The sequence below is a fragment of the Varanus komodoensis genome, unplaced genomic scaffold (genome assembly GCF_004798865.1).
Source record: "Varanus komodoensis strain SLA01 unplaced genomic scaffold, ASM479886v1 scaffold5, whole genome shotgun sequence".
NCBI classification, from domain to species: Eukaryota; Metazoa; Chordata; class Lepidosauria; order Squamata; family Varanidae; genus Varanus; species Varanus komodoensis.
The window spans coordinates 14,874,491-14,892,378 of record NW_025336087.1 but is presented as its reverse complement, the minus strand read 5'-3'; the positions used below and the strand labels follow the sequence as shown (position 1 = coordinate 14,892,378).

The 17,888-nt window shown below is 37.8% G+C and overlaps 1 protein-coding gene across 2 annotated transcripts; it reads left to right on the top strand.

Annotated features, from left to right (window-relative positions):
- The first annotated feature begins 109 nt into the window (after positions 1–109).
- DHFR (dihydrofolate reductase) lies at positions 110–16,220 on the top strand. 2 transcript variants are annotated; one of them, XM_044446877.1, is made up of 6 exons: positions 110–294; positions 1,544–1,593; positions 2,376–2,481; positions 3,673–3,799; positions 15,245–15,360; positions 15,569–16,220. In XM_044446877.1, the coding sequence occupies exons 1-6, from the start codon at positions 209–211 to the stop codon at positions 15,645–15,647; spliced, it is 564 nt and encodes a 187-aa protein (XP_044302812.1). In that variant the 5' UTR covers positions 110–208; the 3' UTR covers positions 15,648–16,220. The 2 variants fall into 2 exon arrangements, with proteins under 2 accessions (XP_044302812.1, XP_044302813.1); XM_044446878.1 differs by lacking the exon at positions 110–294 and adding an exon at positions 518–561.
- Positions 16,221–17,888: the final 1,668 nt, after the last annotated feature.

The window sequence follows — 17,888 nt, the reverse complement described above, 5'->3', positions numbered from 1 at the left end:
CGGAGGGGCGGTGCGAAAAAGGTCGCCAGACGTTCGGACTTTGGATTCGTCGAAGTAGCTTTAGTCTACTTTATTCCCCGCTTTGGAGGGGCGCGTCACCGTGCGCATGCGTAGAGGGTGGACTTTGCTCCTCTCGCGGGCAAATTTCAATCTCCAAGCTGAGCGTCTCGTTTCTGCGAGCGGATCCGGCAAGGAACAGGAAGGCGTGATGGTGCACTGTCTAAATTCCATCGCGGCGGTGAGCAAGAACATGGGCATTGGGAAGAACGGAACGCTCCCTTGGCCTCCTCTCAGGTAAATAAATACCTGTTCCCATGCCTGGTTTTCCTTCGCGCGCTTTGAGCGAGGGCATGAAGACTACAATTCCCGGCATGCATTGCTCCCTTTATGCAGCGTGAGCGTATCGAATGGTAGCAGCGTAAGCTTGGTGTTGTAGTTTCTGCTGTATCGTCTACCTGCTAAAATGGCAGTGAACGTTATCTAAAAAAGACCAAGACAGCGCAACTAAAACACAGTACTTAATTATAAGCCATTATCGGTGCCAATTCCAGCTTGATTCAGGTATACTGTCGAGTCCTCCCCCCTCCCCCAGCAACAATGCCATTGATGTCCAGATAGCGGCCTCCTGGCCCAACTCGTCTAGGCGGCGATCAATCAACGTCAGAGTTTTGCGGTGAAACCAAGACAGCTGATCAAGGTCCAAATGCTGCTGCTACCTGTAGTCCATGTATTTAGGGGCATAATCTTTTCGAGATTCCTGCGGCCCCCTGAACGCAGAGCATGGAGGTGAACATTGCCCGTCACTCCACACTGCAAAGCAAGTGTGGTCTTTTGAAGCTGGAGGGAAGGAGCCTGAGCCACTGGCATATGTTGTATCTTGGTAGCATCGATATCCTCTTGGAATACCTCCAAATTTATTCTTTTACACGTTCTTGCTTAATGCACCAGCTCCAAGGTGCAGAGGAGGATCAAGTCCTAGGTACAGCAGTGGAGCCATTTTGTCACCTCATAGGTGGGAATTTGAAAAAACCTGCAGCGATCTAATGGCATCTTGCCTGTTATTTTGCTGCCTGAAGTGAAGGATAAAATGGTCTCCCTTCCACACATAGAACTTGAGCAGTGTGGTACTTAAATCTTCCACAGTGATGATGGGACAGTGCCCTCTAGCACATCTGAGGACAACAATTGAACAGCAGGTTAGTTTAGGAGGTACAGTGCAGGTTGTCCTGGGAGTGCATTCTATTGCTGGACTACTGCTTTCTTTCATTTAACATTATCAAAATATCTTGATACCTTGTGAACTTCAGATTTCTAATAGCTTATGAAACAAAATAATAGTCAACAGCATGCACTTAATGTTATATTGCATACATAAAAATTAAAATGTTAGTATGAAAAAGCAGAAAACAGCTTAAACTTGTGTGAGCTCCAGTGGCAGAATTTACCAAAACAGATTCCAAGGACTAGAGGATGGAAACAAAGGAGGGAACTGTATTAGTATCCATGAAGGTGATATCATCTCAACCTGTTTGCTTCTTAACAGGAATGAGTTTAAGTATTTTCAGAAAATGACCAAGACTGCTACAAAAGAAGGTAATGGTGATTGATTTTCTCACTTTTGGGGGTGGGGCTGAGAGGGAGCTTGCTTGCTTTCCCATTTCTTTTAATTACCAGAAATTGTTTATATATTACTTCAGCTGATAGATAACATTGGTCAAGAGTAATATTTTTTCTTATGTTCAGAAAGTAAAAATCAGATAAAAAACATGGAATCTACTTTCAAATCTAGGGACTAAGCATAATTCAAAAATTTGCGTATATAAGGTTAGTGATAGCAATACTGTTGATGGTATCAGAAAGCTACAAGTTGCTAAGGAAGAGGGATGTTGTATGTGCTATATGACTGCAGTCCTGCTTCAGTTAGTTGCGCATATTTTTTGTGGAAGTTCTTAGATAAGGTCTGCTCCCTAAAAAGGTGATTTAATAATAACATTTAGCATTTATATTGCACTGTTAGTGCCCAGACAACAGACATGTTATATCTATGTATATTTCTGCAAGGTAAGTCAGCATCATTATTCCCATAATGCAAATAAGTATGGGTGATTTTAGTTAGGGCCAATTAATGAGTTGACTGCAGAGAAATCTGCAGAAAAAGACTGAGAAATCTTTAACTCGTGTGCATTTCTGCAATAAGTGAAACACAATATGCATTTCTGTTAAAATCTATCAAGCATTTGCTGTGTATTGACTTCCATTGACTTAAATGTTGTTACTTGAACACTTTAAAGATCTTGATTAAACTGGAGTTGTGTGGCAACATTACACCACTAGATGTCACTACATCATCATATCAAGTATCTTTTTCTATACAGGAAAACAAAATGCTGTAATAATGGGTAAAAGGACCTGGTTCTCTATTCCTGAGCAATCTCGCCCTTTAAAAGGTAGAATCAATATAGTACTCAGCAAGGAACTGAAGTAAGTGCCTATTTTGATAATCTTGGAGAGAGATTAAAAAAAGCAGCTACAGTAACTGAACCAGCATAAAGGGGGCAGTGTTAAACTGAGTGGAAGCACAGCAACTTTTAACAATGGTACCAAAGATAGTTGTCCTCATCCTGTGAAAACTATTCACTAGTAGTAATAATCATGTTCTCTTCACCTTGAATGTTATAGTGTTTGCTTATAAATACTTGCTTCCAGTATTTCCTTGATTTGATGGGACAGATTTGAAATTTAACATAATGTTAACCTGTCGATTAGATAGCCGTTGGCTTTTGAACAATTATAGAAGATTGACCAAGATATGACCCTACAGATGTTTCTGGATTACAATTCCCTTCTTCCCTCACAATTAACTTATGTTGGCTGGGGCTCATGGGACTTCTCATCTAATAGCATTTGGAGGGCCACAAACTACACATCTGTCATTTTAAACTAGTAAGAGAATAACATAGAAGCCAAATATGCTTACAGCTGTGCTAGGATTAATATGTAGTTACTAAGTAAATATATACTATTTTTATTACAGCATTAAGCAACTTCATAGTAGATTGCACTAGCAGGTTCAAGAAAACAGTGTGCCTCATAAAGAGTAGATTCATGCCTGCTTATTGAACCACTTTTACCCCAAACTCTCTGGATTCTTTATTTTTATGTGCTCTGAATATAATGAGCCTATACCAGGGCAGTTAATCTGTCCTTTTGTGTCTGGTTAAAATATTTGCTATTCCAGCATCAGGGTTACAAATACTTTGACCCTAGTCTGCCTGTAGATTGGCTGTAGATAAGTAGGATCTCTGAGGCAGAAATGCAATAGAGATAATTGTTCGCTGAAATGCTAGAAAATGTGTAAACTTTATGATGGTATTTTTACTTTTATATAAGAAATATGTATGATGTTCAACTGCTGCATGAGATAAGTTGTATAGAACAATGGCATGTGATATCTGGGGAAATGCACACAGCAAACGTCATGTGGATGACCTTTAAGATGGGGTTGATTGAGATGTTTGTATCTAAGCATATGTGTGTTCATTACAGCATATTACTCAAATTCTAAAACTGTAGCAATATTTTAGAGCCAAAAAAGGGAACTGTTTCTGATATAGCTGCATTCAAATATTGTGTTCAGATATCTGGCTAACGATCTGTAATTGCTTGTTCTAGGGAAATTCCTAAAGGAGCCCATTACCTGGCCAAAAGTCTAGATGAGGCACTTGATCTTATAGAATCACCTGAGTTGGCAAGTAAGGTAGACATGATTTGGATAGTTGGAGGTGCGTCAGTTTATAAGGTAAGAGTCCAACACAAAATAAATACTTCAAAATAATAGAACAAAAGATGTACAAAAGATGTATATTCATATTAAAACAATTTATAAGTCACTACATTAGACTGTCAGTTTATAGTAGTTTTCATAGATTTGGGCTGGGGAAGTCAAGTACAGTTTTCATGTTCACTTCAAATCCAACTCACAATTATGACTTGATAAAAAAGAAAAAGCAAAAAAAAGTTTAAAGTGTTATCCAAAATTTAAACTATAAAACAGACTAAATGCTCAGCTTCCACTGAGATAAATCAGATCAAAATGGAAGCAATGCTATATTTTAATTTAAATAAATAAATAAAAATAAACATTGCAATAGTAAAATGTTTCAAACTTCTTCTTATATTCTGTTTAGATTTACCTATTCCCTTCTTTTTCTGAATCTTTTTTTATGTTGTATATTGAATAGAGAAAACCCATCTTCACCAATCCTCTGTACATGTGCTGATTAATTTCATAGCTCTCTCAATCCAAGTCATAATAATCAGATTACTGAAAAAAAAATATTGATTAGCTCCTGGAGCCATTATAGTCTTGGTCTAATCCAAACATAATCTTAACTGGAATACAGATGTTGCATTGGTAACCATCAGTTTGATGGCCTCTACTAGCTTCTATCATAGTTCTGAATTAGTGCTAATATTTGGTGATGTTTTACTGAACATGTACATTAAACATATACAAGCTGTAACAAATAGTTTCACTGATATCAGTTGGATGTGCTTCAATATTTTGAATGCTTTCATAAAACATGATAATTGTTTTTGTACATTAAATGTCTCTTTCTTAAGCTACATTGGCTGCAATCCTAATATAAACAGTCACTATTTATTAATTATAAAAGCCATTGAACTCACTGCGATTTATTTCTGAGTAAAGAAGCATAGAGTTCTAACTAGAGTTGTCTTTTCATTATTTGATGCTTCACAGTTGGATTTACTGTAGATAGTCAGTGTGGATTTGAAAGATGCAGCCATTATGCAAAAGCTGCAAAAATGCTTCTCCTCAAGTTAAATCACTGAGACTACCAACAGAGTGAGGCAATTCCTTTGTTTATTGCAATAGATGGAAAGAGCCTCCTCCATCAGAATCTTTCTGAAGTACAAACACAAAGCAGTTCTTATCCCTCGATCCTTCTGCTTATGTCTGTCCCCTGTTCCCTCATTGACTAGGCACTAGGACATTATAATTTCTTAGTCTGCCTAGTTCATACTTTGCTAGTTCCTCCTACTTCATACTTCTACAGACATTGCCTGTTTATTATAATTAGCTCATCCATTCGGGATGCGTTAGTCATCAGCTTATTACTCTTGCGTGTCTACAAGCTACTTCACAGTCACCATCTTAGCCTACATTCCTGCAGTTGGGGGAGTCTCATCCTCTGCTTCTTAATCACTAAACCACTTCCCTCATAGCTATAATACTGAATTTTGCAGAATCCAAGGTTTTGTATCAAAAAAGTATATTGTGCACTCTAATTGCTTTCCTGTTAAGGCTGCAATCTTATACCCATTTACCTGAAAATAATCCTTTTGGAACTCAGTGGAGATATTTCTAACTAGACTAGTATGAGATTGCACAGAGTTCTCCATAAGACTTGAGTGAGGGATTAGAGAATTCACAAACAGTGTTTGACATTGTGGCTTGCTACAGTCAAGCATGTGCTGTGCTATCTGAAGGTGGACAGGATGGCTTGTTTGGAATGGTCAGAAAACCTGGAATAAATTAAAAGCAGCCTATGGCTTGTTTAAGCCATCATGATTGTCTGAGCTGGGCCATGGCCATTCTAACTAAATAGGGAATTGCTTTAATAATTAAAATTGTCATCTCAGTTTGTCCAGGAACTTGGATGAACGGTATAAATAGTAGTTTTACATATATAGGTTTCTCTTTCTTCCTTGTAAATATGACTATTTCTCCAATCCTAAACATGTTCATTTCAAATTTTATTTTAAATCAGTAGAGTTGCTTTTAGGGAAATGTGTTTAGGATTAAACTGCCTGTATGCCACCCACCAAGCAAATAATTTTTGTTTTTAAAGTTGTGTATTGCCTTGGTAACTCAATGAGTTGTAAATGTTTCAATTAATATTGTTTTCTGGTTTTTCTTATGTTTTGATCATCCTTAAATAGGGCTCTTTAGCAAGCTTTGTTAAAATGAACAGAGATTAAACAAATGCAATCCCTAGTGAATTGTTAAAGAAAGAGAGAGAAAACTATTTTCAACACATTTTCTTCTCCAGGATCCTGATTTGTTTTTTCTTTTTTATTACATAATTTGCACACATTTAGTCTTCCTCCTGGTAATAAAACTGTTTCATTTCTTTGGCCATTCTTTAAACATAGATATTTTCAGTTTTTCACTTCTCGTTTAGATAGATTATTGTAAACACAGTGTTTTTCAGAAGTGTACACTTCAGTTAATAATTCATATTATTCATGTCTAAACTAATTGTTATGCCTTGTGCGTCACTTCCCATTACTTCAAAGAGAGCAGTGTCATTCAGTATTATAACACTCAGGCATCAGTGGTATTGTTTAGTTTCTGTTTTATACAGGCGGGGAGAGGGTTAATGCCGATGTAATGAAGTGCAAACTTTATTATGTTATACAGATATAGAGAGCTTTTAGAGCATATTTCTTTAGTAATCAAAGTAATGCAGAGGACTTCTTTATAAATCCTGTCCATAGCTTAAAGTTGCAATAATAAAGGCACTTCCTGATAACTCACAGGAAGAAAATAAACTGATTTTTAAGACAGTTTTATATTTGATCTGGCAGTACTATTAATAGCTAGGATTAAATAGTTTTAGTGGATTTATCGGGGATGTATGATAAGGATTTCTGAAAAATTGCCTTTACGCTATGAACAGATATGTGAACAGGAAATTAACTGTGGGTACCAGATAGCTGAAATGAATAGTTTTATTTGAAAATCAGCAGGGGTTTGCTTTTGAAAGCTTTGTTTTTAACATCACTTTTGCTGTAAGAAAGCAACAGGGCCAAATCATTAGGAAAATACCAGTTTCACGATCAGTGTGACATAAAACTTGCCCAGTGAAAAGTTAGTTTGATTAAGCTTGTAACCCCTCCCAGAACTCTGTCTGTATTTGGGATGATAGTATATACATTGCATAGAATGTATATATATATTAGCCCACCCTGGAAAAAAGTTTCATATCCGGGAAAAAGGGAAGTCCAGTATAATTATAGTGGCCATTGGGTAGTATCCAGCCAGGCTGAACCAGTGGGACTCGCTATTTGCACAAGGATTTAGTACTTCATAAAGCAAATCCCAAATGAGCAAAAACTTCCTTTTCTGTATCAGGAAAAGTAAGTGGTGATCTCCTGTACAATTTCCAGCCTCATTCCAGAAATAAGACTTTTCACTTTCTTCGAGTTCCTAACTGAAGCACCAAATCCCTATTGTGCTGTTATGACTCATTAGGGAAGTCCATCAGTGTGCTGGGTTTTAGCAAATATCCGTCACGAGAGAAGCCAGTCCACAGTGTGTAGGAAGTGGTCTTCTCCTGCTGCATCTAGATGAAAATCCATCTGTAATTGCTCTATTAATCTCAGAATGGGGGCTTAGCACTAGTTACAGATACTGCCCTTAAGCTTTAATTTTTTTATAGCAGTGGTAGGGGGGCTATTTTCATCAGGACCATGACAGAATCACAAAGAATTAAATCTACCAATGTACTGTAAGACCTGATGAAAAACAAACCCTCCTAGCCCTAAAGCCTTTTATTAATTAAAAAACTAAACATACTGTCAGGCTTCCTGATGATACACATTGTACATAGTATGCAGTTTGATTCTTGGGATGAAACTAAGCAGAATCTGTTGTATTTATGTACACTGGTATTGAAAGTGTACAAGAACAGAGTGCAAGTGGAACATGATGAAATTCTGCAAGATATTATTTGCTTCATGAATATATACTTGTAAAAAAGTATAATTTAGTCTTTTAATTCATTGTAGCTCAAAAACTGGTAGACAACTGATTACTGTTCCCGAAACTGCTGCCACCATTTTGTTACATCACTAAAAATGTTATATAGCCTCAACAGATTTTATACAAACAAGGGAAACTACCGATTTAAATATGCCAGTTGTTCAAATATACTGAACAAATTTTCTGAGTTCATAAGGAGTTTTGAGTGGCAAATATACTAGTCAAGGCTGTTTTATACACTTAGGAAGAGCAGCAAGGAAATGCATTTTGAGAAATGCATTGTGTAAAGTGTTATTCCTTTGGCAGGATAACAAAAGCTGTGATGTTTAGCTTATCAGTCACTGAACAATGGAAAATGAAAGCTCTTTGCACTTGTATACAGTGCTTCACTCCATTTTTAGTGTGCAATGTTAAATATAAAAGTGTTCAAAATAGCATATTTTATTCTGTAGTATTTATCCTGGCTTTCAGCTTTTTGCTATAATTTTTCTTGCATTAAGAAACATATATTTGCACTTAATTATTATATCAAATCTCTAGCACATGATCAACTGCCTTTTAACAGAATATTTATTGAAAAAGCAGTCAGAACAGAAGCCCATAGCCAGAATGGTAGGGGAGTGAGGAGATGGCATTGTTAGGTTGGACAAAACAGGAAATATCTAAATAGAATATCCAATATGGTTTAAATCATAATTTATGAAATTTTGATAACCCAATTTAATTTTAAAGAGTTCCATGTTGTTGTCAATAATGCCAGTTCTATTATGTTCATGTACCAGAAGACTGGCAGAAGCAGGATTGCTTATTACTGATTTAGTAATATGCGGAATTACCAAAGACTAGAACCTGTCCCTTGCTCTTCATAAATAACAAATCTAAAGCATTACTGGTATTACTTTGTTACTAAAGAAGACACACTGAGAATTATGGAATACCATTGCCATGCTCCTGCTTAAGCCACTGTGCATACAACAGAAAGTGGTTGTTCAATATTTAGAAGGACTGGCGCTCTGTTGCACTGTCTGCGCATCTTGCTGGCTCATGGACAGATATGGATATTGCTATCAGGGAAGAAGTTTCAAATACTATTGAGCCTGACAGCCCTCACCTCTCTCCTAAAACTACTAAATCAAATGTGAAATGTACAGTTCTTGTTTAAATATAATCTTGGGTTTGCATTAATTCTCTCGTTTCCTCCCTAGCGCGATAACTGTAAAAGCAGATAAGAGAAACAGGAGAAAGGAAGGTGAAATCTTGCCTTTCAGTTCCTGTCTGTTAGTTATCCTGAGAATAAAGCATGTCTGGCTCACTCAGGATTGCTTGGGAGAGGTGTATATGATGGCGACTCTGAGACTGTTTCCATATAACAATTACAAATCATAATTAATTACATATAATTAATTTAATTGTAGATTAACACTGGGTAACTTAACCCACAATTAACTGATCGTTTTGGATGTCACTTAGCAACCCCTGATGTACCTAATTGGGTGTGGGGAGGTTGCATATTCACAATGGCCACCAATGTACTCAGCAAATCATGGCTTAATGGACCAATGATTTTCCAGTATTATGTGCAAACTATACCACAATTTATGCCAGCTTTTCTATGACAGTGTATATCAAGAGAGAGTTTTACCAATTGCCCGCAGGAAGTGCTGGCCAGCTTCAATAAGATGGCTAAAATATAGATTTGGTTGCCAATCATTCTTTAAACACTAGAGGGCTGGAACCAACTGCTCCCTAGTCATTTAAAAACTCAGCTTCTTGGCTGAGGCTGGACATCACCAAAGCATTTGCTGCATCTTTTATTCCACTCTCTCCTAATAATGCAACATACGTGATGGTGCACCATAATCCACATTTCTGACTCAGATGAGAAGATTCACAGTGGAATGATGTTGTATCACACTATTGCCCAGGTAAATGATGGGTGCATGCAACTTTTACAGCAGTTAAATCTGATCAGAAATGTGTAGGGCCGTATTTTAGGCAAAGCAGAAGCTTGCTCCTGGGGAGGAAAGCTATGGCAAATCTGGACGGCATACTAAAAAGCAGAGACATCACCCTGCCAACAAAAGTGTGTATAGTCAAGGCTCTGGTTTTCCCAGTTACAATGTATGGCTGTGAAAGCTGGAACATAAAGGAAGGCTGAGTACCAAAGAATTGAAGCCTTTGAATTGTGGTGCTGGAGAAGACTCCTGTGGGTCCCTTGGTCTGCAAGGTGATCAAACCAGTCAGTCCTAGAGGAGATCAACCCTGACTGCCCTTTAGAAGGCCAGATACTGAAGATGAAACTCAAATACTTTGGCCACCTAATGAGAAGGAGGGACTCCCTGGAGAAGAGCCTAATGCTGGGAACAATAGATGGCAAAAGAAGAAGGGGGCAGCAGAGGATGAGGTGGCTAGATGGAGTCACTGAAGCAGTTGGTGTGAGCTTAAGTGGACTCCGGAAGGTGGTGGAGGACAGGAAGGCCTGGAGGAATGTTGTCCATGGGGTCGCGATGGGTCGCACACAATTTCGCGACCAACAACAACAACATGCCAGGAGAATAGCAGTTGTAAAGAAGGCTGCTGCCCTAGGATTCTACTGATCCAGGACTTCCTGGGAACAGTGCAGCATGGGATCGTATTGTGTCTTGAAAAAAGCAAATACGTGCAAATTGATATTTTTGACGTAGTCCAGAATTAGCAGTCTTCTCATTTGAGCAACCTTATTGATTTGACACTCCCTTGAACAAAACTATAATGGGTGGGGGAAGGTTAGAGTGACTCACTGATAGAAACATGTCAATTAAGCCATAAGTCTTCTGTTTTTAAGGGCATTTTAGAAGTGTTTACTAAGATAGAAGTGGGAGGATTTGAACCTTTGCTCTGAAGAAAAAAGGTTGAGATATAAAATGGAAAGAAATGTAGAAACTTCTTTACTGTACTAGAGCTGATGCTGAGTAACAGACTGTGGGCTCATTTAATCTGTGTGTGTGTGTGTGTGTGCGCACGCGCATGCTGTAATGGAATCTATTTCCTTTCTTCCAGACACAGGAACTATATGAGAGTAGTGGCTAAACATTGTCTGCTGTTGTATGCAAACCAAGTATGTGCAATTCGATGTAGGGTTTTCACCTTTCTCTCCATCATTATATTAAGCTGCATGTACTTAGAAGGGAAGATTTGACTCTACAAGAAAGGTGAATTAAAGCAGAAATTCTTTAAATGGTTTAATAACATTTTCTAGCCCTTTAAATTTGTTTTACTTTGTCAGCAGAATTAATCTTTTCTGAAAACTGCAGTATGTACCCAGAGGATCATAAAACAAATATTAGATATTTGATTCTATCTGAAGCATTTTTTTGCCTAGCAGAATATTCTTTGAAAGTTGATTGTCCCACTTAGCAGTGACTTAAGTTTAAAGTTGAATTTACAAGAAATCCTTAAATTTCCTAGTTCTAAAACCAGTTAAGGATACAAGATAGGAAAACACTGTTTGTAATATCTGTAATTAAACTAGGTCTTGTTCATGTGACTTCATTTCCTCCAGGTGGTTTTTCCAGGAGGCAGAAAACGCATTTTTTTAAAATTCAAGACTCTGCCTTAAGATTTTTATCATCTTGTAGGAAAAGAGTCCATTTAAAGTTCTGATTATCAAACTGGCCAAATTGTTTATTTTAAACAGGGCAAATTATGTATTTTAATTTTTTGCATTGTATGTATTGCAGATGAAAGTGAATATAAAGCTATCTTCTATTCTAATAGTTCCCTCCCCCCAAAAAAATCAACTCTTTTATGCCAGCTGAACAATAACATGTCTTTTCACATAGCTTTCAATACAGAACATTCCATCTCTTTTCAGAATAGCTTCCTTTCCAAACTTTTCATCTAGGTAATTCTTAAAAAGTCTCTGCCAATCATAGCCTAAACGTGTATAGCTAACTCTGTATACATAACAGGAGTGTGATTCAACCAGATGTGCCACAACTTATGACCTAGTCTTCCATCAGAACGCTCTTTCCATAAAATGTACTTGCTGAAACTTCTCTTGTTACTGGTTTGTCTATGTGTTGGACTTACTTGCATTGAATTGTGCTTTTTATAACTTATTTTAATAAAAAGTATAAAAAGTTTGCATGGAAAGCAACCATCAGAAGGGCAAATCCAGAGGTGGAAAAAAATTACTGTAATTTTGTATTTTATTGCATTGTATTTTTTCCTCTGTAAATAGAATACTGCATTTTATTGCATTGTAGTTTCTCTCTGTAAATAGAATACCTAGAGAAAAAACATACCTCTGAGAGTTCTCAGCTATGTCCAATGTCAGGTACAATCCTTTTGAAAAAAATATTGTCAGCCTAGCAGTTGGTATAACTACTTCAACTTGTTTCATCAGTTGTTTTTAGCCAGACTTCAATGCTGCGTGATTTGATTTTGTTATCATGTAATAATGCTTCTGGGAAACAAATAGGTGCTATACTCGTATCTATGTCCTGAATTTATACAATCTTAGCAGGCAAAGCTGTGGTGTAAAAGTAAAAGGCTAATAAACTGAAGCCAATGCTTAAGATGTGTTAGTAAAACTAATAATGTTATATAATAAAATAAATAAATAGCATCAATTTGTATGGAAAGGTCATAATAGATGGCCTGGCTAGAAAGACTCTTCAGCTTGCTTACGTCCCTATAGTCGGTTACAGCATGCATATCTACTCAGAAGTAAGCCACAATGAACTGAGACTTCCATGCATAGGATTGCAGCTTTGGTGCAATCCTGGGCATGTGTATTGGGGAAGTATGGCCCATGGAGTCCAATGGAACTATCTCCCAGGTAAACATGTGTAGCAGGAGTAACAGTTCTACGTTGGAGGCCAGATTGCCCACACCAAGACATATTGGCTATAGCCATTCCTACTACAGTCATCTGCCTTTCATTCAGTTTTGCATCTTCCCTTGCTGAGAGAAGCACAGAGTTCTATGGAGCTATTCACATGTCACAACAATTCATTGGTTTAAAAACTAATTGATTGTCAGGGATGCATGAAGATATTGCTAGAAGCACACCTGCATCTTCTGCTTAAAGCAGAACCTATAATTACTGCATAAGTGGTGTGGCATGATGTATAAACCTGGATCACTGGGCTGTTTAGCTGCCAAACAAACCAGCAATCTTAGTTTGCACATTACCCTGAGAACAGGAAGGCATGAACTGTTCACTAGTAGGAATGTAAGTACTGCTGTTTCCTGTAAGGGCTTTTAAAATAACTGTTGGAAATATTGGGGGGGCGTGTACTGGAAGAAATTAAAATTGAATGACTAGGAAGTAAATAGGAAATTAGTGCACCTATAAGGATCAGTTAGTGTACAGTTAGTGTAGGTGCATAAATGTACCAACTGGCAGCAATTTTTCTTTCAATATTACATTTAAATGTATAGCATAGATTTCTGCATTTGTTTAGAAATATAGGTTGAAATAGGGGAACCACACCACACTAAGTACACTAAAAACGAGCCACAAGAGGCAGGGGGTTAACTATCTCTCATTTTGGGAATGACTGGTGATTTAAGAAAGTGTTGAAAAGGTGAAGAGTCAGTTCAACTTAAAATCAAGAGAATTGCATTGCAAATCAAAGATACTGCCTCCTCCCCTCTCCACTTTTGATGTACCTACTTTTGCAGATTTAGTCCCCTTTTCTGGTACTTTTCAACGGACGGTTGGGCAATTGATTCCTCATAAGTGGGCATAAATTATCCTATATACAGTACACCTTCTCAATTTCCATATGTATTACCTACTGGATTTCCATTGTTTGCTTTGTCGGCAGAAATGTACAAGAAATTGACCAGCCAATTCTACACATATCAGCCCTAAGAGCGCACTTCACCAACAAGGCAATAATAATGAAATGATGGGCACAAGTGTGCAATTTTCTGTGGCCAGAAAAAAGAAAAAATGTACATGACCCCACCTGTGCCTTTTTGGAGTTCCAGGAAAAAAGTAGAATGAAAGAGGGGTAGTGATTAAAGAGAGGAAAAGATAAGATGGGTTCTACCTTGAAGGACACTAGGATATCAGCTGGAGGATGAAGAGAGGGAATGGAGAGAATAAGCCACAGTAAGAACCTAATCATCTGTCAAAAGAGCCATATGAACAACCCAGTCTGCATAATTTATTTGCAAGGTGGCTTAGCATGACATGCAAAGGACCTCTTAAATAGAAACTGGCCAGTAAACACTGGAAGAAGTCTAGCTCACTGAATATTTTGTCTTTTTACCTTAAGGCATTCACAATTGTAGCAGTTTCTTTAGAAATGCATTTTCCCAGCAAGTGCTGACTTAAATGATTGGATTACATTTGCATGAACAGACATTTGTCAAAGCAGTAGTTAGGAAAACAATGTTAGGTGAATCATCTTTAGAAGAATAAAAGTGGGAGAAAAATGTGGAATAGATTTTTAAGTCTGTATATTGGTAACCAACTGTTGTTAACAGCTGTTAATGGTCATGGTGTTTTCATAAGCACTTCTGGTTCTTTTTATGTGTTCATAAACGAAAAAGTTTCAGTGATCAGAATGCACATGGCCAGAAAATAGACTGCTTCTGGTTAGTGTGTCACATTGACAATTTTTGAAACACATTCCAGCCTAACATGCTTTCCACTTGCAAATATATTCTATGCTTCTTAAATAACCTTATTTTCCCTTCCCCATCAAAAAAGCAAAAACAAAAACCTCCTTCCATTGACATTTTCTCTCCCTGTACAAACATATGTTGAAGTGCCATCAGTTTATAGAGACATATCAGTAAATCATGAAAAATGCATTCTATATACATGAAAAATCTTTGCATTAAGTGGTCTGGATATGTACAACAGGACTAGTCCCATGTTGTAAGCTTTCAGAGGCATCAAGGTAGCTATTACTGGATCAGATTCACCTTATATTTCAGCCAGGCAGTTCTTGTGCTCACAGAGATTCTTACACTTTGAGAATCTTATCAAGTTCACATGACATGGCAACCCATTTTGTCAGTCTGGGGAAAAATTGATTGCTTAGGCTCTGAAAAAACATTGAAACCTGGTGGTGAACCAAAGGGAAACAGGGAGGCGACAGCAAATGCGGCCTGCTGCAAAGATCACTGGGATACGAGTTGGAGAACCAAGGGGCAAGTAGAACAACCCACAGTGAGCCTATTTGTCTAGTGGGATGCAATGTGGTTGCTCCATGGCTTATGCACTCGTATACCTTAAGCGTATTGTGCAAACCTTCCCTCTGTGTGCTCACTTTGGCTTTCAAGAACCTATTTGGCTTGCAATGTTTCTGAAGTCCTTTGCCTGGAAATCACTGATAAAACATTAAAACTGTCAATCAAAATCTATGTTAATTTTCAGTATACCAGCATCTTTGTCAGTGGTGGACAATTAAGAGAACAGATATTCATCCAGTTTGACTTGCTTTCTTAAAGGCAGCAATGGACAAACCTGTTTTTCAACGACTGTTTTTAACAAGAATCTTCCATGATTTTGAAAGTGATACATTCTTTCCAGAAATTGATCTTGAAAAATACAAACTTCTACCTACGTAAGTATAGCATGAACAATTCTTGATTACTATTATTGGGATAACAAAAGTTTACAGATTTAGGCGTACAAGCATGGGGGATTTAGGTGTACAAGCAAGGTGTGACTGAATGTATGGGCAAGACAAAATAACTTCTTCATGTTCTTTCTAGTTTATCATTATGTATTTAATGTTATTAAATTAAATGTAATTTATTATCTTTCTATAGCTATGACGGTGTCCCTGTTGATATCCAGGAAGAGAATGGCATTCGGTACAAATTTGAAGTCTATGAAAAGAACATTTAGACCTTAGTTGATATGCTTCTGTACACCTATTTCTTAATCCACCTATTTTGCAGAATGAATTATAATCTTTGCCTACTTTGCATGTTTTCTATGAGGAAAAAGAAGTTAAGCTAAGCATTTCCCACTCCCAGCTGTAGAAGCTACCTATCTTGACAAAGAAGACAGCTACTACTGTAGCAAAGCAACAAAGAACTTTGCAAAAGATAGCCTAACTGCAATTAAGGAAGCAGCAGGTGTTTCTCCTTTTTTATTCCAGAGTGCAGGTGAAAAACATGATCCTATGTAAAATTGCATAGGGTACTGAGATTTATTTCCAAGAAAATATGCATAGGCTCAGTTGTAACCAAATCTCTTTCACATCTCTCACATCTCTGGCTCTATCTTTCTTCCTCTTCAGCTTCCCAGGCAAATTTAAGTGCTGTTGTGGACAAATCCATAATACAGAGAATTTAGAATGTAAATGTTTTATTTTGTACGTATAAACTTTTCAAACTTTCCACACTTGAGCCAAAAGAAGCATTCCATATTTAAGCCAACTGAATAAAAACATTAATGAAAAAATGGTTAATTGTATAACTTTGACTGAAGACTTCATTTTTCTGTCTCCATGCTTCGCTCCCTTGCTACAGCTTAGATGCTATGTTTCAGCTGAGAACTTCTGTCTAGCCAACTTTATGTCCAAAGTTATGTCCAAATTAAAAGAAGGGCCTTATCTTCCAGCTACAGCCAAGTCAGTTTTCTGTCTTGATCTTTATCATGAATAGCAATACCAACAAAAAGATTCAGGATGCATGACTAAGGAAGCAAAAAGGTTAAAAAACAGAGATTGACTGTTCCCCCATCCCAGCTCTGCTATATTCACATACGTGCACAAAAAAATACAAAAGAAGCTGGCATGATGACAGCTGGCATTCCACTGTTTTCTTAAGTACAAGTTGTTTATACAAAGCAACATTCTCAAAATACCATAATGCACCCAATAGGGAAATAAAATGCGGGGATAGAGAAAAGATACAGTATAAAGTAGCCATCTTTTTATATCTTTCAAAGCAAACACAGTATTTTGTGAATTAATCAATGAGTTTGTCTCCTCTAGTAACTGCCTCACTCCTTTAGGAAAGGCTCACCACACTTTCTAATAAGCCTGGTTATTTTTCATGGTCTCTGTGCATCACAGGATTCCAAAGTTGATTAACTGCTATTTGCCTGGCCCCTGGGCATGCCTACTGTGCAAGGAGAGGTTCCCACTGAGACCTCCTTGCACAGGACCTCCTCCAAGTGCCATCATGAGAATATTGGGACGTTCTTCCTCTACTACATACCTCACAAACGTTGCCTATTTCTGTCATCTTCCAGGTTTTTCCACTTTGTTTTATCCTCCTTTCTTTAAAAAATGCCTTTCTGCCTTTTCCCTCACTTTTACCAGCCCTTCTATCATCCCCTGTTCAAAAAAATGGCAGTCAAGGTCTGTCAATCATAGTTGTACAGATTGTGGAAGCAAGCCACCATCTGCTAATAGGCCTATGCTTTTTTGTCTGAGAGAGACTCTCATCATTGATGTCTGTTACTACAGGCGATAAAACATCTGGCCAACTGCCTAAAGGCTGAACTGTGGAGCTGTGCCCTGCATGCAGGTAGCTCCCTTCAACCATCCACTGCAGGAGGAGTAACCTCCACAACTGCAGTGAAACATTCTGATGTCCCCCAGAGAAAAGATCTAAACCTGGAGAAGCTAAAAAAAATCAAACCAGCAAAATAAGGCTCCCAAAGTGTCCAGCCATGCAAAAGGGCAAGATGGCAGCAAGCGCACCAAAAAGCACTGCAATATGCCCCCTCCCAGTGACCTCCCTTATACCTAAGACACAGTACCCAAACAAGAGCCGCAGCAGCATTTCTCTCCAGTATTGAGACCGGCACAGGAACCATCAATTCAGCCACTGTCACCAGCTCTGAGCACTTCGTTCTCAGAAGGGAAGATCTACAAACTTGTCTCTGGTATACCAGCAAACTGATACCTTCCCAGGACTGAGAACCAACTCACCATCCTCATCAATACTGAGTGTGCACCTTTGCACCGAATCTGATAGACGGAGATACAAAATACATTTCCTGATTTTCAATAGGTACCATAGATCCTGATGGCTGACTCTTCCATCCTAGCACAAATTCAACACTGATCTTTACAGAGAACTCTGCGGTCTGTCAATTCCATGCAGGAAAGGCATCACAAGCCCAGTCAAA

Excerpts from the sequence above, each read along its gene's own strand:
- DHFR (XM_044446877.1), top strand. The coding sequence starts at position 209 with ATGGTGCACTGTCTAAATTCCATCGCGGCGGTGAGCAAGAACATGGGC. Across the intron at positions 295-1,543 it reads CTCCCTTGGCCTCCTCTCAG|GAATGAGTTTAAGTATTTTC; the intron begins GTAAATAAATAC and ends GCTTCTTAACAG. Across the intron at positions 15,361-15,568 it reads AAATACAAACTTCTACCTAC|CTATGACGGTGTCCCTGTTG; the intron begins GTAAGTATAGCA and ends ATCTTTCTATAG.